The 19,777-nt window shown below is 35.7% G+C and overlaps 1 protein-coding gene and 1 long non-coding RNA gene across 3 annotated transcripts in view; one reads left to right on the top strand and one right to left on the bottom strand.

Annotated features, from left to right (window-relative positions):
• Positions 1-8,152, top strand: part of RNF180 (ring finger protein 180) — a 67,537-nt gene extending 59,385 nt beyond the window's left edge. Inside the window, exon 7 of one of the 2 annotated variants that reach the window (XM_021534372.3) lies at positions 6,926-8,152. In XM_021534372.3, coding sequence (XP_021390047.1) covers positions 6,926-7,128 — 203 coding nt within the window. In that variant the 3' untranslated portion in view covers positions 7,129-8,152. The remainder of the gene's footprint in view (positions 1-6,925) is intronic. The other variant, XM_021534373.3, reaches the window with a different exon arrangement.
• LOC144248182 (uncharacterized) lies at positions 1,033-16,843 on the bottom strand. Its single transcript, XR_013341564.1, has 3 exons — positions 16,740-16,843; positions 12,427-12,872; positions 1,033-3,365 (listed from the first exon to the last, which is right to left on the bottom strand). It is a non-coding gene; the product is annotated as an uncharacterized LOC144248182 (long non-coding RNA).
• Between the last annotated feature and the right edge of the window lie 2,934 nt (positions 16,844-19,777).

Genomic DNA, 19,777 nt, shown 5'->3' with positions numbered 1-19,777 from the left:
ATTGTCAGCATTGTCATGGCAAACAGAGAAATTGTCCATGTTAAATTAGCTTATTTACAATTTACACACAAGGATACACAGTTATACACAATTTACACACATACAATTTATTCACAAGGAAACGTGAACAAAAGTCATTACAACTTAAAGGCAAATATATGAAAATTATCATAACTGTAATTTGTATGTCATCAATATACATGTACAAGTCTTACCTTTGAAATCAAAGCAACATATTTTATGGTCTAGAATGTATGAAACATATGCACTTAGGTATCTATGACATGCATGAGACCATGCAGCTTCATTCCTCGATATCAGTCCTCAGCTGTTACATAATATTCTGACTGTTTGGTACTTTTTGCATTATGACTTGGAGGAAGAAAGAAAAAGCAAACAGGTAATTCACCTAGTTACTTAAAAAAAAAAAGATCTGATTGCTGACTATCTTCCAAAATTCCTTCAAGTCTTCCAAAGTCAAGTGACTTTTACATTGTGACATGTGGATTAATTATTCCCATTTTAGTACTTATCCTAGCAGTTAAGCTAGCCAAGTGGCTTCTATTTGTGAGCATTGATAATTATAGAATCATCATAGATGATTATGTTTTCTGTGATAATAATCACAGGCTGAGCATGTTTTCTAAGGTCATTATGCCCTCCCACAGTCCTCTCATCTCTTGATTCCTTTATTTTCAGGAAAATAAACAATACAGAAATTATGAATTGTTCTATTTTTTCTTTGAATTTGTGAGAGGAACTGTACAGTTCCTGAATAATTCTCATAAAATTTGTAAATATATTTCTTATTTAATAAATGAGTGAGATATTTAATTATGCAGGATAGCCAATGTAAAATGTGTATGCATGCATTTAAGGTGGCTTTATGGATTTTGGCCTTAACTGTCAAACTTCTTCCTTTTCTTTTCTCACCATCTGCTTATTTTTCACAATATACAAGCTAGCCTCATGGGTTCATATTTTAATTGGTAAAAGCTGAATTATTTAGCTATAAAATAGCAGGAGGTAACTGTCTTCAGACTTTTTATTTCTTTATTTGCTTAGTATTCTGAACATCATTGTTAACTGGTAAAGAGGTGCTATATTTTTTCTTAGAATTCAAACTAATAATAGGAATGTGCAGAAAACTTCACTTATAAATAATTCTCAGTGATACCTAACAAGATATATTTGAATGGAAAATTATTTCCACTCTAGAGTAAAACCATCAAATTTCTTTGTCAAGTGAAAATAATTGTAATTGTGATGGAATGCAACTTACAGTATTTCACAGAGGAAAAAGTTCAAATGACAAGTTGGCACTCTGTCCTAAAGGCCTAAGAGATGTTAATTTAAGGGATTGACCAAAAATGATACAAAAAAATGCTAAATTCAAGTATGGCTTTTATGTATTGATTTGTAGCTAATAACCTTAAAATTCTGGGTTTATTTTGTTTGCACACCTCTGTAGAAAAACTCCAAGATTATCTACCAAAAAAATTGTATTTATAATTATGAAATGATATGGGAAGTTAGAGCTGTATGAAATAAATATTTTTTAAGAACTGTCATTGTTACAGGAACTTCTATTAATTGTTTTGGTTGGGGTTTTTCATCCTTTCCATTTTGTATATTTCTGGTTCATTTTGGTATATTCTCTTCTCAGATCTATGAAGGATTTATAAAGTTTTAAGAGAGGGGAAACTATTCTTAGATATAAATGCCAATAGTTTTGCTAATACCAGACAGTAAGAAGCTTTTTTTGCCTGGTGCTTTATTCTGTAGGACTGAAGTTTTTACAAGCCTTTTATTTTGACAAATGAAATGTATGTCCGTGACACTTCCACATTTTGGGATTTCTGCATAGTTTTTTCCATAGCATGTTGTTCTTTTTTTCATGTTAAATGTCTCATGAAAGTCACAAAGCAGACATCTGGCTGCAACAGTGGTTCCCAACTCTGCCTTATGGAAAGGAGTGTCCCTTATGGAATCAAGTCTTGTGTTCCATATGAAAGGCTTCAGGACATGGCATTTTCAGATTTTCACAGTAACTGATTGCTTATCTAGACTCTTCTAGACTCTTTTAGATATAATTCTTTGACACCTTTATAAAGCAGTTACTGTGTGTTCCTCACTAACCTGAATGCAACTGACTTGTTCATGTGCAGAGGCTATCTGTATCATAGGCACAGTGAGTTCAATAAATCACATTTTAAGCATGCACAAATTACTGCTTAAACACAGTTAGCCTCCCTGAGACTGTGATAGAATTCAGCACTTAAACCAAAAGCCCAACAAAAGTCTGTAACTGGTAAGACAGACAACATAGTGAATGTAAAAATGGTTTCAGGTAAGGAAATTTTTACACCTTAAATACATTTTACATCCAGGTTTTCTAAAACCCAACAGCTATCAGAAAGTAGGACTTGGATTTTGGAGATGAAAAAGAAGAGATGTTTAGGCTATCTTGTGATAGTGAGAGCCCACAGGTAAAATCAGAAGGGCAAGAGCAGAGGAGTATGCAAAGGAAGCAGAGAGAAATTGAGAGGAAGATAAGAGCAGGATAGTGAGGGAGGTGTGGAAAGATGATTTTGCTGTGGAAAAGGCCTTGGAAGGTGATAGTAGAAGTTTTAACAAGGAAAGTTGGATGTTCTGATAGGCATCCTGGAGAAGGAGTTTGTAATTTGATATGGCTCTGTAGAAAAAAGGATTTCTGAGACAATAGGTGTGTGGAGCTGACATACTGAGGCAAGAGGGTGGTGTGGTTCAAGCTCTTAATGTGGAAGAAGTGGATCACTGGATCTGAGAAGGATGGTGGCTGAATCGAATAGCCTTAGTTTGGGGAAGGTACTGGATTCTTTGTGAACTTGAGTTATAGTGGAGAGCTTGAGACTGAGGTAGAGCTTGGGGCACGAGATGAGGAGTCAATGGGACATGCCTGCAGTCATTCACACAGGATAAGTGCTGTTCTCTCATAAACCTTTCTGGCAATATATGATTCTTCTTTATTGCAAATACAAGTCTCACAGCTCATCCTAACTAAAAAATCTTGAAATGTAGATATTACATCAGCATAACCAAAATATAATGCCTTTTGATGTGCATTTGGGAGAAAGCTGGCATTTATGCAAAAAGTTTGGGATGATACCTCATTTGTCAAAGCATGAAAGCAACATAAAAACACCTGAATACCTGAAAAATTATAGAATACTTGGAAATTTTGAATTTTTTTTTCCTCCATGCTGTTGTCAAGTCTGCAGGTGACAACAAATTGGTAGATTCAGTGGTGGGGCTGCTATTCAGACAGAACAAGAAGTTGGAGAAATGCAGGTGCTCCATCAGACAAAGACCCTTTTGCCAGGCACCTAAAAAGGAAAACAGAACCAAGTAGGAGATGGAAAATACAGTGTAAAAGACCACGTAGCAAGTCAAACTGAAACCTTGTCAGAATGACACAGTGGTCTGTGTCTGTAGTTCAGAATATTCATATGTCATTTGAGAAAGTGACACGTATACACCTGGTAAAATGTATAGTGATATTAAATTATTCACTTCAGTAATGATAGTAAATATGAACTTGTCAGCTAATAGTTCTTTTGATCAGTGACCTGGAGGAAGTAACAGAATACATTTTCATCAGGCCTGCAGAGAACAGCAAAGTTAAGGACAGATTGATAGACTCAGCACATGGGCATCCTAATGGAGAGCAAGCTGTGCATGAGCTGGAAGTGTGCCCTGGCAGCAAAGAAGGCCAGCAGCATCTAGGACTTTGTGAACAGGAGTATGATGTATGAAGCTTTTATCCCCTACTGCTCAACACACCATGTGGAGGCAACACCACATCTAAAATCCTGCAGTTTTGCCTGCCTCCCTTGTACAGGGGAGACTGGAACAGGTTTAGCAGAGCGACCCAGGTTCAGCTGGGATGCTCAGAGGCCTGGAGAACCTGACTTGGAAGAAGAGGCTGAGAGAAATGGCTTCTTCAGTCTGGGGAAGGGTAGGCTTTGGGGAGGATCTCCAGTCAACCTTATCATACCTATAAGGAGACCGCCAGGGGGACAGACCACCTGTTCACTGTGGTGTGTGGCAAGAGGATGAACATTAAGGCATATGAAAAGTTCAGATTGCAAGTAAGGAAAACACTTTCACTATGAGGGACAGTCAGGTGGTGGAGCAGGTGTACACAGAGGCATTATGCATAATATTCACTGTGATGTGCTGTAAATTTGCTATTGCCATTTAAAAAAAGACTTTTTTTTTATTTTATATTGGATAATACTGGGATTAATTTTCTGAAATTTATACTATATTGATATATATTTATATTATATTGGAAATATATATGTATTCTGAAATTTATATTATATCGGATAATACTGGGATTATTTTTCTGAAAACATTTCATGCACAGTCAAAGTAAAAAGGTAAGCAGGAATCATAACAAAATATTATGTCATTGTCTAGATTTGTGGTGATCCCACAACTCAAATTTTGCATATAATTTTAGAGAAAGATAAAGGAGGGTGAAGCATAATGTGGAAAGGATAGTCTGAAGTTTAGAAGCTTTTTCCTTACAAAGGAAATTCAAAAGTTCTTTTGTTTGGAAAGAATATTAGAGAAAACAGATACAAGAGGTCTGTAAAATTATGAATGGCATAAAGATGTTGTAGGAAAGATTAGTCACTATCTCTCAGAGGCATTCTTGCATTAGCAATTATATCAGCCATAATGCAGCACAGAAATTTATGCTGTGAGGTCAAATGTCCACATTTGCATGTGAGACAACTTGCAGTCCCGAGGGCTAAATGCCCATTAGTGGTTGAAGCATATTACTGGAACATTTCTGTGATCTTAGAGCTCATCTTCTGTTTCTAGTTTTACCTGAAAGGAAAACACTTTATTTATTCCACCAAGGGACACAAAGTGCAGTAAAAGGAGTAAATGTGAGATCTGGTTCAAAAGCATGCAGGGACACATGCAATGCTGTTTTAACACATTGTTCTGAAAACAGCTTCCAAAGGTCTAGCACACTAAGCTGCCAGGTGCTGCAAGGGCACATATGGGAAGGTCTCAGTCTATACTTGCATTTTTTCTCACAGTCTTTCAATAGCTCTTATCCACTGCAGAAAGAAGAGACTGTGCCAAAATTATACTTTGGTATATCTGATAACCTCAGAACACTTGTTCATATATAATTTAATTTTACATGAATACTTATAATGTAAATGGCTATTGTGGCTTGCATATTATTCATTTAGGGACATTTTTAGAGTAAACCTTTCTATCTGATACCTTCTATTTTCAAGTTTTAAAAAAAGTAGGTCAATTTATAAAATTGGGAGGATATTTAAATTTTTGGGGGGTTTTTTGTTTGGTTTTTTTTGTGTGTGTTTTTCTAGTTCTTCGACAGAAGGCTGCAAAGTGCAACAGATGTGCCTACTGATGCTTACTGAAAATCCTTTCTGGTTTGCACACTTTGGTGCATATAAAAGTGTGATTTACACACAATAGTGTTTTTGTTATCTAGCAACAGGTTCCCACTAACAGTCTGCCAGACTCTGCCAGCACTGTGCATGCACATTCATGTGACTTGAGTAGAAGTTCTTGGTCAGAGTATAGCAATATGTGAAAGAAAGTTAAATAAAATATAATTTTTCACATTTGCATGCCCATGCATTAATTATTTGGGGACTGAAGTAATGTATGATAGGATTCTTTTTAAGAAATAGAAAATACATTATACGGTGTTTGATGCTTCTTCAGGTCTTCTGTTTCATAGTTCAAACCCCTACTCCATGTTGCTGTTCACTTTTTGAGGGACTCTACAACTCTCAGCTTTTGTCTGCAGATGGTTAAACAACATGGTTTACTTCCACTCTATCTGGAGATACAGAAGGTTATTTTTGTTGTCATTTATTAAAGAATACAGAATGCATCATAAAAATTGCTCATTACATGAAAATAGATCAAAAATCCAGAGTACAACTGTCCTTTATCAGAATGGGACAGATTTTCTGCCTTTGCACCACAGCTTCCAGGCTTTTTCTTTTGTGTCACAGCCTACTGTCTGACACAGCTGCACAGATTCTTCTCTAACCTCATGTCTTGACACAGGGAAGAGGTATGCTTCTACAGGTACTGCTACATGGAGAAGTCTGGGGAACAATGAAGAGGACAGACTTTTTGGCAGGACCCCACATTTAGGCCATCTTGGAGACACAGGATTTTTACTTCCACTTGACTTGTTTTCACCTGCCTATATATTTTTAAGGTGTTATCAGCATACAAACAGTGATTTAAGAATTTAATTTTAACCTGATATGCATTATAGTAAACATAATGAACATCATATTAGAGCAAGCACAATTTATTTAGAAGATACTTTTAAGAAAGAATGACAGATTCTAGAAACAGGAATTCAAATGTGTATCAGCTGTTGAACTATGTATGTATGTACAAATGTGAATATTTTTGATTACTGAAGAATTCAGATGAGTAGACTTAGGGAACCCAGTTTAGCTACTTACTAAAGAGATTCATTACAGTATATGGAGCCTTTCACTTCTAGATCACTGAGTGAAACTCAGTGAAAGAAGGCACCAAAAGAGAGGTGTACATAGATCTGGATAACATAAGCAGATATCATTACTTTATTATGGTGGAGAATTCCAAATCCAAACAAACATTATTTTCTAGACATGGAACGCAATTACTTTTTAAGGAACACAGTGTTACTTTTTAAATCTTATAAAATCAATTCCAAAGATAGCTTCTTGTTCCACAAAGTGATGAAACTTAGCAGTGAGGTGTGAGATTTCCTGCTTGTATTTGTCTTTTTGATAACTGGAGGAAGGAGTGTTAACTTTTTTTGCCAGTCAATCTGGTTCCTTTTAAAAAGATTTTTATCTCCTAGTTGTTTTTTCAGCAGGTTTTCGAAGGCACTCAACTACTGTAACAAGGAGGCATTTCCCACATGCTGCTCACAGGATGGATTATATGGACTTTGAGGATGATAGCTGTGGATGGCGGTTTGATATGGACATGGTGATCATCTACATTTATTCACTCAACTGGATAATAGGATTTATTGTTTTCTGTTTCCTTTGTTATTTCTTTTTCCCTCTTTAGGCTGTAGAAGTAACAGTTAAGGAAAATGACAGCCATGTGAACAAAAAAATTGTGAATAGAAAAATATTGGAAAAAGGTAAAATGTTGGATACTGCATTTTTATCATTCAGAATTGGAATAGACTTCATCAAGCATGCTGTGAAGCTGTTCAATACTTCTGCTATATGTGACAAAGTACTTGAGTTTGGTTACTGATGTAATGTGAAATCCACATCATAGTTCATTCAGTGTGAGTTTTGCCTTTGGGAGATTTTGATGGGAAAAGAACTTACCCCTAATTTGTAAAATTATTACTCTGTAGAAGTACTCCTAGTTTTAAGCGGGGATTGGTGTATTATGAAGAATGTAATCTATAGAATCATTTGGGAGTGTTGACACACTTCACTCACTCATTGGTGCTTCAATTCCTCATACATAAAAACTATAAAGAAGCTTCCCATTTTCACTCATATCTTTTGGGAGCAGGAGCAGTCCTGTACCATGCATTATGTAGACATTCATCAGCGGTATTTCAGTGCCATGATCCAAATCCTGGAAAATTTTGACAACTCATAGACCTGTCAGCATTCCACTGTGATATTTTGAGCCTATTAACCAAAAAGAAAAATTACACTGCAGTGTGCTGCCAGTTCATCTTTTCAGCAGAGAGCAATAAAAAAGAATCAGCTAACGACCACAAGTTCTGCACAATAAGAGGACCATTTTTGTGCAGACTCACAGTGTAGCACCATACCTTTTTTACCTATTCAGATGAGTGTGTTTGGATCTAGCAAGACTAATGGAGGGCAACCAGCAGGCCTGCCAGCTATGATGCTGTGAAACACTGACCCAAATAAATACTGGAGACAGAAGCATTCTGCAGTGGAAGAAATCAGTATCATTATTAAATCGCTGTAAAAATTGAGGATACTTTTAAATGTGGGCTCTCTGGGACTTTATGTCTCATGGAAGGGTACATAACAGGGCACAGTATTTATTTGCACCTTTCTTATGAAACTATTCTAAAGCACTTTATAGTTATTCTATATATGGATTCATGAGTTATAGTACCAAACTGCAGCCAGTTCAACAATCGTTCCAGACTTGCTGCTTTACACGGTATTTTCAAGTGAAAGAGCATCTATTAAATTATAGTAAAAGATACTATAAATTAATATGGGATTTGGTTCTGAAGAATGGCACAAAGTAGTTTACAGCTTTACTTTTCAGGGAGGTACAAGCAAGTTTTTATTTCTAGTGGCATAAATCTTCAAAGTACACTGTACTTTCATCTAGAAAAGCATGTGAGTGTATGTATATTGTCCCTCTAGTATCAGAATTTGTGTGGGAGACCTGTGGTTTTTCAGTAGGTGGTGTACTCCCCTGTTCTAGCAGAGAACAAGGAGAAATGTGTTCTGGAAAGTGCCATCTGCCAAATGTGTTGGAATGAAATCAGAATTTTATTAAGCATGATCTTATATTCCTTTACTGCAGCACCTCCAGCCTCTTACAGTTATGAAGGGATCAGGATCAGAAACTTTTACGTAATCTGAAAATCAGCAGTAAATCAACTACTAATACTTAGTCTTCTAATGGGCTGCATTAAAAAAGTATTTTCAAGAACATATAAGTAGAATTTAAAATTACAACTATAACTACAATGATTAGACTAAATAATCTGTCTTCTTTTTTTAATATATTCAAATGTAAAGAGATGTAAGAACTGAAATTCAGCATCACCACATACTTGTGGCTTTGACAAAAACACATTTTTGTAATAAGAATAATCCATTCAGTTACTTTGTCTCTGCCTAAAAGTGACTGGCTCTATTATTAGTGGCATTAAGCATAATGTTTTAAAAGCTTTAAGGCTGTAATAAAATATTTGGTGCAAGTATTTTAAAAACTAGCGGGTATAAGTCATAGACTCCTATTTGGCTACATGCAGATGTGTGGGTGTGTATGATAAAATATTATCCATAAATTTAAACAGCTCTCTCATATATGCCAAGACTGCCATTCTAACTGCAATTTTTGTTTGCCTCTCTAAACTTCTGAAATTACTGCTCATATGTCAGAAAAGGGAAGGACCAACTCCCTGTTAAGAAAAAATTGCTTCTATATTTTGATTTCAAAAAACCTAAAATAAAAAAATTGTCATGAAAAATTACTGTAAGTGACATAGTCTAAAATTCCAGTAATAATGTTATTTAAATTTTTTTAACCAGGTTGTCTGGTAAAGAAATATCTTTCAGTAAATATTCAAATTATATTGAGACATAAGAAATGTAATATAGAAGCTAACTAGTTATATAAGAAAAGTTACATCATGTTTAATAGCATGGTTTTATTTGAAAAAAGGACCACAAAGAAAAGTAAAAACACAGTATAATATTGGCCTTTTTTGTAAATTTTTAAGAAGAATTTATGACTGAGAGAGACATTTTTCTAAAGCTAGTAGGACTCACAATTTTGCAGGACATTTCTAATTGTTTAACTTTACGTTTCTTCTAGGCCTAAACTGTTTATTGAGCAATATTGTTTTATTTTATATGAGTTGTTATTAATTCCAGAGAAATATTATTCTTAAATTATTAAAAATGTACATTTTGAAGACTACTCCAACTCTGAGAGATCAATCCTCCACAGGAAAACACCTAAGAGGTATAGAGTGGAGATGCACATTTTTTGTCATATATTGGGGTTTTTTGACATACATACTTTTTTAAAAATGCAGAAACAGTTTAAAGGCTCAAATTTGGTTTTCCTTTAAGTCTGCTGTAAAATGCTGTTAATAGCTCTTGGAGCAAGAGCAGGTCCTTTGTAAGCTGTTTTCTGGTTAAATTTATCCTGATCAGCAAGCTTGTATCTCTTATACCATAGTATTAAAATGTTTACAATAAAATTTGAGTTGTTTTTAATATTTTGTAGTCATTTCACTAGATTTTGCTTGGTGGAATTATTTCTTTTCATTCATTGTATTCTGTGATGTCTCTTTTGTTTCTGCTTGGTGCAGCAAAGATTTGCTGATTTTTTTACTACTGGGATTAACTTATTTTATATTAGCAGCCTTTTACTTGTTTCAGTATTTTCCAGACAGCTTTTGTCAGCATCACCTGGGGGCATGGTCTGGATCTTAGCATATTCTGATAATGAAGAATTCTCAGTGCAGTTAGTGAAGACCATTTAGCTGTTGAAGACAGCAGAAATCCAGGACAAGACTTAGGTATCACTTTTACAGGCAAGGGAGCTTCATGCCTACTCAGAAGTGTGTGAGCTTTTTTGTCAACCAATGGGTATGTTTGTAGCTCCCTTACCTGCCAAAGGTTGAATCATCTTGTTTCTCTCATGGGACAATTCTGAAGAAAATCCAAAACAATAGCTGCTCAGGGAGCAGCTGCTGAGAAGCACAACAGAGTCTTTCATGGCTTGTGCCTGTCTACAGAAGCTGAGATCCAAGTTAAGTTTTTTCCAGTATTCTACACACACACCTCGTGTTTGTATCACATGTCAACAACAGCCTCAGTTTATGATACTGTGATGGAAAAGAAGGAAGAGCCAGAGTTTAGGTGGGGTTTTTTTGTCATTTTTAGAGAAAATGATTGCTGATATGAAAGTCTGGGAGTAAGATTATTTATTGTAGCTATCATCTGACAAGTAACTGTCTTCATGTTGTGTAGTATTGCTTTTTTGGATGTGTTTTCAGTATATTTTGTTCTTTGCAATCCTGACAACATTATAACTATGAGATGTGCACTGTCCTCTGGGGAATTCCAGGTCACAGATGAACAGAAAAGAAAGGTAGGACATCAAGAGCATCTCCTGGTGTCCAGCCCCATAACCAGGCAGAGGCTGTGAGGAAAGATGCTTTGGATAGCTCTGGTCTCGACCAAGACACCAAGCTATCCTTAGAGATGCCTTTTATTTAGCAAAAAACTTTTAAGGCAGTCAGTAATAGTATAAGGACTTAAAGATCACAGTCTCCTGTCTCCAACACAGTTACCACAGAAAGACTTTGCCATGAGATAAGCACAGAATGGAGTGACAGAATGGCCTAACTAGGCCTGCAAGATCTAGCTTGTCGATCTGTTATTTTAAAAGTTTTAAAGTTCTTCTAAAAGTTTTCTATACCTTCTAATGTTTACATATTTATACTAGAGTTTCTCACACATGTTCATGTAAATAATAATTGTTTTATATTCTTCTTTGTAGGAAGAGAAAATTGATAAACTGTCAGTTTGACCAGTGTGGTTGGAGAGGTAGCAATTCCATCCTCCAATCCATTGTCACTTTTAAAACTCTATATATCACAAGATCAGAAATAAACTTCCTGTCTTTTCCTTCTTTTACATCTAGCATGAATGTGTGTAAATTATTTTGTGTCATAGTACAACATGTGAAAGAACAGGGTGACACTAGCTAGCACATCCTGGGTAATCCAGACAAAAATTCACACTGCGACAAAGTCTGTAAAGAAGCTGCTGCTCACATGCTTGTCAGTGGTCAAACAAAGATCCTGATCAGCAGGTTATGGGACAACTGGCATCTGCAACCACCAGACCTCGCCCCACAAAAAATTCCTCTGTGGATACCTGAAACGGGCTGTGAATTAAGACACTGTGAGGAATACATGAGACAAGAGAAAGGTGGTACTATTGTCTGAGTGTTATTTCAGGCCTAGGGGGAGGTAAACAAAGCTGGGGAATAAGAATGTATCAGTGAAAATGGCTGAATTTATTTGCCACAAGGAAAGCCAATTTACCAACTATGCTGAAGTCAGCTCAGGCTGGGTAAAAGGTAATTCTGTCAGGCAGAGATTGCAGCCACCAACTGACAAGCCAGAGAAAGACTAAGCATGGGACTAATTAGCTTTACAAGTGAGGGAATTCTTTAACCAATGGAATAAGAGAACTATGTAACCAATGACCATTACTTCCTTTGCTTACAAAAATCTATAAATAATTAAAGGCTTTGAATGATCCCAGAACTCCTACCACCAAGAACTCCTGGGTAAAGAAGGACCAAAAGGACACCTCTGGATCTATGGATAGTGACTATCTGCTGCTCTCTCTCTCTCTTTTTCTTCTCACTCACTCTCCCTCTCTCTTTCACTCTCATTTTCTTGTTAAATAAAATCCATTTGGCATATGGTCCCATTTGCAGCTTAGTTCAGGCCAAGGCTTCTCTCAGTAACAGGATCCATAACAAACAGTGAAGTGGATTTAAAAGTGGCTTGAAGAGCAAGTTCATTATGATGTGATTAGTGGCACAAAGTCTACCTGGAGGCAGGTAGATAGTGGTGTATCCTAGAAAACAAACCTGGGTCCTATCCGGTTCATCATCTTCATTAATGACCTGGGTTTTGGGGCAGAGCCTACCCTCAGCAAGCTGCAGCGGACAAAAGAGGAAGAAGTGGATAATACACCACAAGGCTGTGCTGCTGTCCAGTGGAACTTTGACTGGCTGGAGAAATGGACTGACAGGAACATCATGCTGTTCAACAAGAACAGTCTTGCACCTGGGAACAGCTTCTCCATGCCTCAATACATGCAGAAGGTAACCCAACTGGAAAGCAGCTCTACACAAGGAACCTGAGCGTTCTGGTAGACTTCACACTGAGTACGAGCCAGCAGTCCATCCTTGAGTCAAGAAGGGTAATGGTGTCCCAGATGCATTAGGCAGAGTGTGGCCAGCAGGTCACAGAAGACCCTGTCACTCTGCTCAGCACTGATGAGACCATCTTTAGGGGCCAGTCCTGGGTTGCCCTGTACAAAAGGGATACAGAGTTATTAGTGAGATGCCAGCAAAGGACCACTGAAATGATTAACGGAATGAAGTCTCTCATATATGAGTAATTCTGTAAAGTCGTCACACAAGAATTGACTGTTTGAGGACTAGAATAAGTGATTTCCTCAATAAGGTGTAAACATCTGAGAAGAACATTATGTTTTCCCTTAATAACAAAAGGCAGTACAATGCTGGATAAACTTGACCTACATTTTTGTCCATTTCTGTACTTTTCTGTACATATCCATCTAGAATTAATTACAATTTTCTTTCACTGTTATTTTTATTCAATACAACCAGTCTCTCTTTGGTAACCAGTTAAATCTTTAAGGGGTTATTTTTCTTCCTCCTGATTGATTGAAATCTGTGGTTGTTGCAGTTCTCTGCAGTACTCAGAAGAGTACTAAGGAAAGAATCTCAGAAGGTTTAGTTATATTATTTCCATATTAGTCATCTTAGTGTCAGAAATCCATATGCCAACTTTATATCTAAACTTATTTAAATGTTAAAGTCTAAAATCTAATTTTTTACAGGTAAAGGTTTGAATTCAAATTCCAAACAATACCACCTAATTTTGTCTGTCTCAATTTGTCATTCGCAATATGAGACCTTCCTTCTAAAGTGACCTGATGCACACTTGATGATCACATTTCTCTAAAATTAGTTCTTTAGGATTTCTTATGTGGGGATCCAAAGCCTTAAATATATGTATTTATGATGGAGTTCAGCAGTGATCTAGATCCCAGCAGAATCAATGAGAGTTGTCACTGTAAAATCTAGTTTCTCATATACACCTGCAACTGGATTTGTGTCTTACAAACTTTTTTTATTATTGTAAAACACATTTTGATGGCTTTTCTGGAGTTTTCATAACTTCTTATGAAAGCAAGTTCAAATTTTATATTTACTTACATTTGAGTTCTCTATGACTGAAACTAAACTAAACCTCCTGAGTCTTAAATCTATTAGGATTTCTTTGCTGTGATATAGTCCTGGAAAATAAATACTGTTTGTATAAGTTTAGTAAAATTACTTAGTTAAAAATAACTCAATAATAATCTGTTTAATTTCATACCAAACACCTTCTTTGGTTGAAATATTTCTACATTTCTGATGAGGCACTAAAATGTAGATTTATTTGAAAGTGGTTTCCACCATTACACTCTGGAAGTTTAATCATAAAATGTAATAATGTATAATTGAGGACATTCAATTTTTAACTTGATCATAATTTTTACAGTATTTTATTGTTTAAAAAAAGTTCCTAAAAGAAGACTGAGGGTATATATAATCCCATATTTTGGTTCTACTAAAATTATTTTATTACAGACAAATCCTACATGACAAACTTTATCTCTGATGAACACTGCAGAAAATGTCCTGACTAAGCCGACAGATTTGATCAGAGGAACACTTCTGGACAAGTCATCAGACTGACACTGGAAAAAGAAATAGCTCAGGGCTTGCTTCTCAAGGAAAGACTCATCGGGGCAGAGTTATGTAGGAGACCAAATGGATTTCATTGTCCTTTGAGTGCTGTGCCGGGCACTCTCTAGTCTCCCCAGCACTTTGGGGCCCTCAGTGGAGCAGGTGTCCTATAACAAGGCCTCAGGAGTTATACAGGGTATCTGATGGCACACATTGATTTTCCTTTCTGCTACATTAAAAGGTTCCCCAATATTTCCAGGTTTCTTAAGGTATTTTTGTTCACCTATGACTGCTGAAATGTATCCAAAGAAGACTATGTACTGTTATTTTTCATTGCTTTCTGTCCTCTGGGGCTGCTCTTCTATTTCAATCTATTTCATCGCTAAGGCATGACGTACTCCTCTCCCAAAATTCTGAACTTATACTCAGGTGGGAATCTTAACCTGACTTATTCTACAGCCTTTAATGAAAGTTGTGACATATATAAGTGGAAGGAAAATATATATAAGCATGACAAAGAGGAACAAAACTCCTTGTTGTACTAGATATAAACAAAACCTCAAGATCTTTTCAAAGAAACTTCTGTGTCCCTGTAAAAAAGATGTCATGAACCAGAGTATGGCTGGTTCTTGCAAGAAAGCAGCCATGAAGGTGTAAAATAGCAGATAAGCAAAGGACAGCAAAGCAACTGCTTCTGGGGAGTTATTGGATATCTGTACTGGGTAGCAGTGCCAGATACTGGATGAATCTGCCCTTCAGCCTGGCTTAGTAAATGCAAAATCAGCACAAGATTATTTTACTGACCACTGCCTAGAAAACAACTGACTGTTCTTTCCGTGTGTGGCTGATAGGAACAGAAGAGTGGCTTAAGAGCTTGTTTGCTCATTGTGTCTGTGAAGAGGAAATCCCTCAAGGTCTTGGTTTAACCTGCCTATACTTGTCACTGCAGGCCCCCCGCCAGGTAATAATTAGCATTGACTCCATAATTGCAGAAGGCTGATTAATTGCTTTATTATATCATCTTACACTATATTGTACTAAAGACACTCAGTAACCCTTACTGCCAGTCCAATACAGCTTTGACCTAATTGGTCAATCAATCCAAACACCATCCAGTGTCCAAATGAGCAATTACCCTCTGGCAAATAAATCTCCATTACACTTTCCACATGTGCACAACTGCAGGTGAAACAAGTGGAGATAAGAATTGTTTCTCATTCTGTCTCTGATTTTCTCACAGCCTTCCCCAGGAAAGTGCCTGGGAAAGTTCATGCCTGCTCTCTGTGGCCATAGAGCTGCTGCCACATATACCTGATCTTCTTAAGGGCTCTTTACACATTGGTCCTTGGTCAGGAAAGTATGCTGCTTTATTCGGGATTGTTCATGATACATGGAAATGTTACTGAAAAGGTCCCACAGGACTGTTCAAAATTTACAGTTTATCTGTTAGCACTTCCTGTAGTATTGTAGCAGCAGTCACTGTCCTGTCTTATCTAGCTAGTTTTATCTAGCCAGTTTTTGAGTTTAAAAAATATTTGGCAACTCAATACTACAGATACATCTCTGGTACTCAGCAGGAATGCTGCCTTCCCTCAACCACATTTTTTAATTGTCTACTCTACAATGTAATTAAAGACTCCTTCAGCTTCATGTCCTTGACATCTCAATACTAATTTAAAAATTAAATAAATTAGCTCCCAGGATTTCTAGATTGATGTTATACAAGTAATACAAATCATTATGCTACTGTATTAGTGATGGTTTATTTAAATTTGCACTTTGGTTTTAGGGTGAGAAAACTGCGATATATTTTGACTCTTCAGTAGATACCATTTTAAGTTATTAATTATCTATTTCATTTTTCATCAAAAATTTTCAACATTTAGCTGAATTATTTCCACATTTCCATTAAATCATTAAAATGTAATCAGGCAATAACTTAAAAATACTCCATATGCAATATTTTATCCTCAAACGAGACAATGAAGCAGAAAATGTGAATGTCACCAATAAAATGATAATGGTAAGTAATTTGATGTAGTGTTTGTAAAATGTAAAATTTGAAGTAAAATGATAAAAACATTAAAAATTAATTATTTCAAATCCTTTTTACTCTATCATTCAAAAAAACAGTATTAAAATGCTAATAATGTAATATATTCCATTGTTTCTGAACTCAAGTATGAGTATATGGAGACAGGAAACCTCATGTAGCTTTTCTGTATTACTGGTATAAAGTGAAGGATATTAGATATTGACAGAAAAAATTAGCTGATCATCTTGGTAAATAAAAATGGAAATGTAATACTTTTAAAAATCCTATGTAATACCAATGTACCTAAAGTAACCCCTGGTTTGGGGGATAGTAACTCTTCAAGTAATCAGACTGCTACCCAAGAAATACTGTTTAGACTTACAATCAAAGTGTGAAAATAACTGAAATTCTCAAAACCCTGTTCTTAATCCATGCAGTGTAAATCCTTGGGGAGATGTATGATTCCAGAATTCATTACCAGTTAGATCATGGCATCCAATGGTGCCTGCAAGACAACATGTTCCAATTAGAAACATATGAGGTAAGAATGTGTTTGCTTTGCAGATGGCTCTAGATGGCTAATGTATGCATTTCAGCTGTCAGAAGTTAAACTAGTTCTAAAATAATTTGAATTAAATTTCAGGGGAGGACAAATATGCAAATTTTCTTTTACATCTTATCAAGCAGAGAATGTGTGTAAGAAGTTAATGTTACAGTCAAATTATATCCCTCTCTGGTTCCATATTATAGAATTGGATTCCACTTTTTATCTTTTTTAAAACTTGGGAATTAAAAGAACATATAAATTAATAAACAGCTCTATGGTCACAGGTTTTTCCAATGCATATACTGCAATTTTACATGAACAGCAATTGCAAGACCTACAAAACCATCTATTACACTCACCTAGGAATCAAGCCTCACAAACTAATTTTTATTTGTCATGTACTTTATGATTTAAATCTAAATTACAAAAATTACATAATGGTATTAAACTGTCAAACTGTATTGCTATTTTATCTCTAATTCTACTTAAGACAGTAATGTAATATAATGATAACAATAATGTAAATCAAGACACTTGATTGTCATTGTGTTCTTTCTCTGGCTATTATTCCTGAAATGTTTTCTTTTCAGAGTAATTTGCAGGCCCAATTTTCATTATTTTTAATCTCTAAAAACAAAGTGTTCAGAACTTCCATTTTTCATGCAGAGTCCAGTAGAATGTTCAATGTGCAAATTACCTGGGGCCTCTCAAGTTAAAGGCACTCTTACAAACACTGGGGAATATATAAATGCAAGCACTACAGTGTTAATATAACAGGTTAACACATTTTTTTGCAACAGTAGCTAAATTATCTTATTACCATAATTTAAATCAAAGGGCAGCCAAATTATATATGCATGACTTGTATAGATACTAGCTAAATTCTTTATCTACTTTTAAAAATCCCCACAACACACCCCTACCCCTGGGGTAGCATTTTACTGCTTTACAGGAAGTTTTACATTAAAAGACTTTCAGGAATGTTTGTGACCCACTGGCTGGAAGGACATTTCTGGAAGATTCCTACTGGCTTCCACATACTGCTTAGCCAAGTACCCTCATCAGGAAAAGGAGAAAATGTCTAAACCCTTAAATAGAGCAGAGAGCAAATTGCTTCAGGCAGCAAAATATAAATCAAAATGTTATTTAGTAGACAGTGTTTCTGGCTTTTGCACCAATTGAAAAGAAAGTTGAATTTATTTCACATCTGAGCTTTTATACAAATACAAATAAAGCAATCCAAAAGTTATTACACAAAGTCAAGAAATATTTCCATTGTTAGCATCATCAGTAATCAGCAATGAGATCATAGCAAACACATTTTTTTTATTCAAAAGGATGTTAGTAAAGACTCTGTACTCTCTCTTTGAAAAATCATATCATAATAAGCATTATGTAAGAAAAACATTACAGCTGTTACATAGGATGAATACAAAAATTCTGCATTTAATTTTATTGAAAATATTTGGGTTTAAAACATTAATAATAGACAGGTTTCATTATCAGGTAACCTTATTGGGTAACATTAATTAAAATGTAATAGTAGTGTTAAATTTTTTTAAATCTTCAAAATGCAACAACTGTGGGTAATTTTCTTCCTGAAAGGCAAAGCAGTATGTTGAACAACTGCACAGTAAACAAGTCACAGTAAAAATACTAAATCAAGCACTTAAAATAGAAAATATCAAATACTAGAAAAGAGAATCTTCCAAACAGATAAAGATGAAGTGCTGATTCAGCAATGAACATTGTCCATCAGCCCCTTCTTTTTAACCTAACTGTGACAGACAAATGTGCTCTCTCACTAGGCCATTTTGTGTACTGCTGCAACAGCCATACTGCACCTGAAATTGCTCTGCTTTTCCCACCATTTGGTGCAGGAATCTTCTGTGGGCTAGAGCCAGCATAGCTGGCTGTGTGCTGTACCACTTGGCATTAGGAATCATGCAGATGGCAGGCAGCATGGTCAGGTGACAGTGCAAACTGCCCATGGTCTGCCAGAATAGGCTCTCAGTGACTGTTTTAAAAGTGGATATTGAGTGTCTGCACTTACCAAATATTTTTTGTTTACTAAGAGGAATGAACAGTAACAAAATTAATTAGGTCTGTACTTTCCAAAGATCCTTGACACCTAACTGCCCTTAGAATAGCAGTGTCTGTGATGGATAATAATGCATTTGTTAATAACAGATAACAATAATCTTTTTCTGCAGTTTAGTGGCCAGAGTGCTTCAGGAAAAGGGGTTAAACATATCCTTCTTCAATCCAAACTTTCCTTGTCCACAGCAAATGCTCTATGCACTAGATATAGGTATGTCAGGGAGAAACACCACTTTATTTCAGCATCAAATGAAAGAAAGGCTCTGTATAGGTTGGATTTTATGATCTTAAGGGTTGTTTTCAGCCTCAATAATACTCTTTGCATTTAAATATTGTATTAAGTATAGAGGATGGAGTTTCTAAGTTTCAGTTTCACTGAAATTTATTCTGTAAGTTAAATGCTTTACTCAGGAATATATGAGAGAAGGGGAAGCGAGGCAAATGCTGCTCTTGGATATGCCTTTCATATTCTAGAAGCTGTTTCCCCAAGCCATCAGATGATTATTGTCATCTGTGTTGAAAAACTAGAAGATCTGATTATGTTGATACCTTGAGCTTTTTAAAATCAAGATCCTTTACTAATTCATCTCCTAGACAACTTTTATTTGTACATCTTAGAAGAAACTTTCCAGTGGTCCAAAGGCAGCAACAACTTGATGGTGAGGCTACTTTCTGTGAAACCCTTTAAAAATAATGCAGCTAAAAACACTGTCTATTTAAAATATCTTAATATTTAATTAATGCTATAGTATATATGAATGTGTTTACTAGGT

This window comes from Lonchura striata, chromosome Z (assembly GCF_046129695.1).
Source record: "Lonchura striata isolate bLonStr1 chromosome Z, bLonStr1.mat, whole genome shotgun sequence".
Lineage (NCBI taxonomy): Eukaryota > Metazoa > Chordata > Aves > Passeriformes > Estrildidae > Lonchura > Lonchura striata.
The sequence above is the reverse complement of the archived record's forward strand: the minus strand, read 5'-3'. Positions and strand labels throughout refer to the sequence as shown.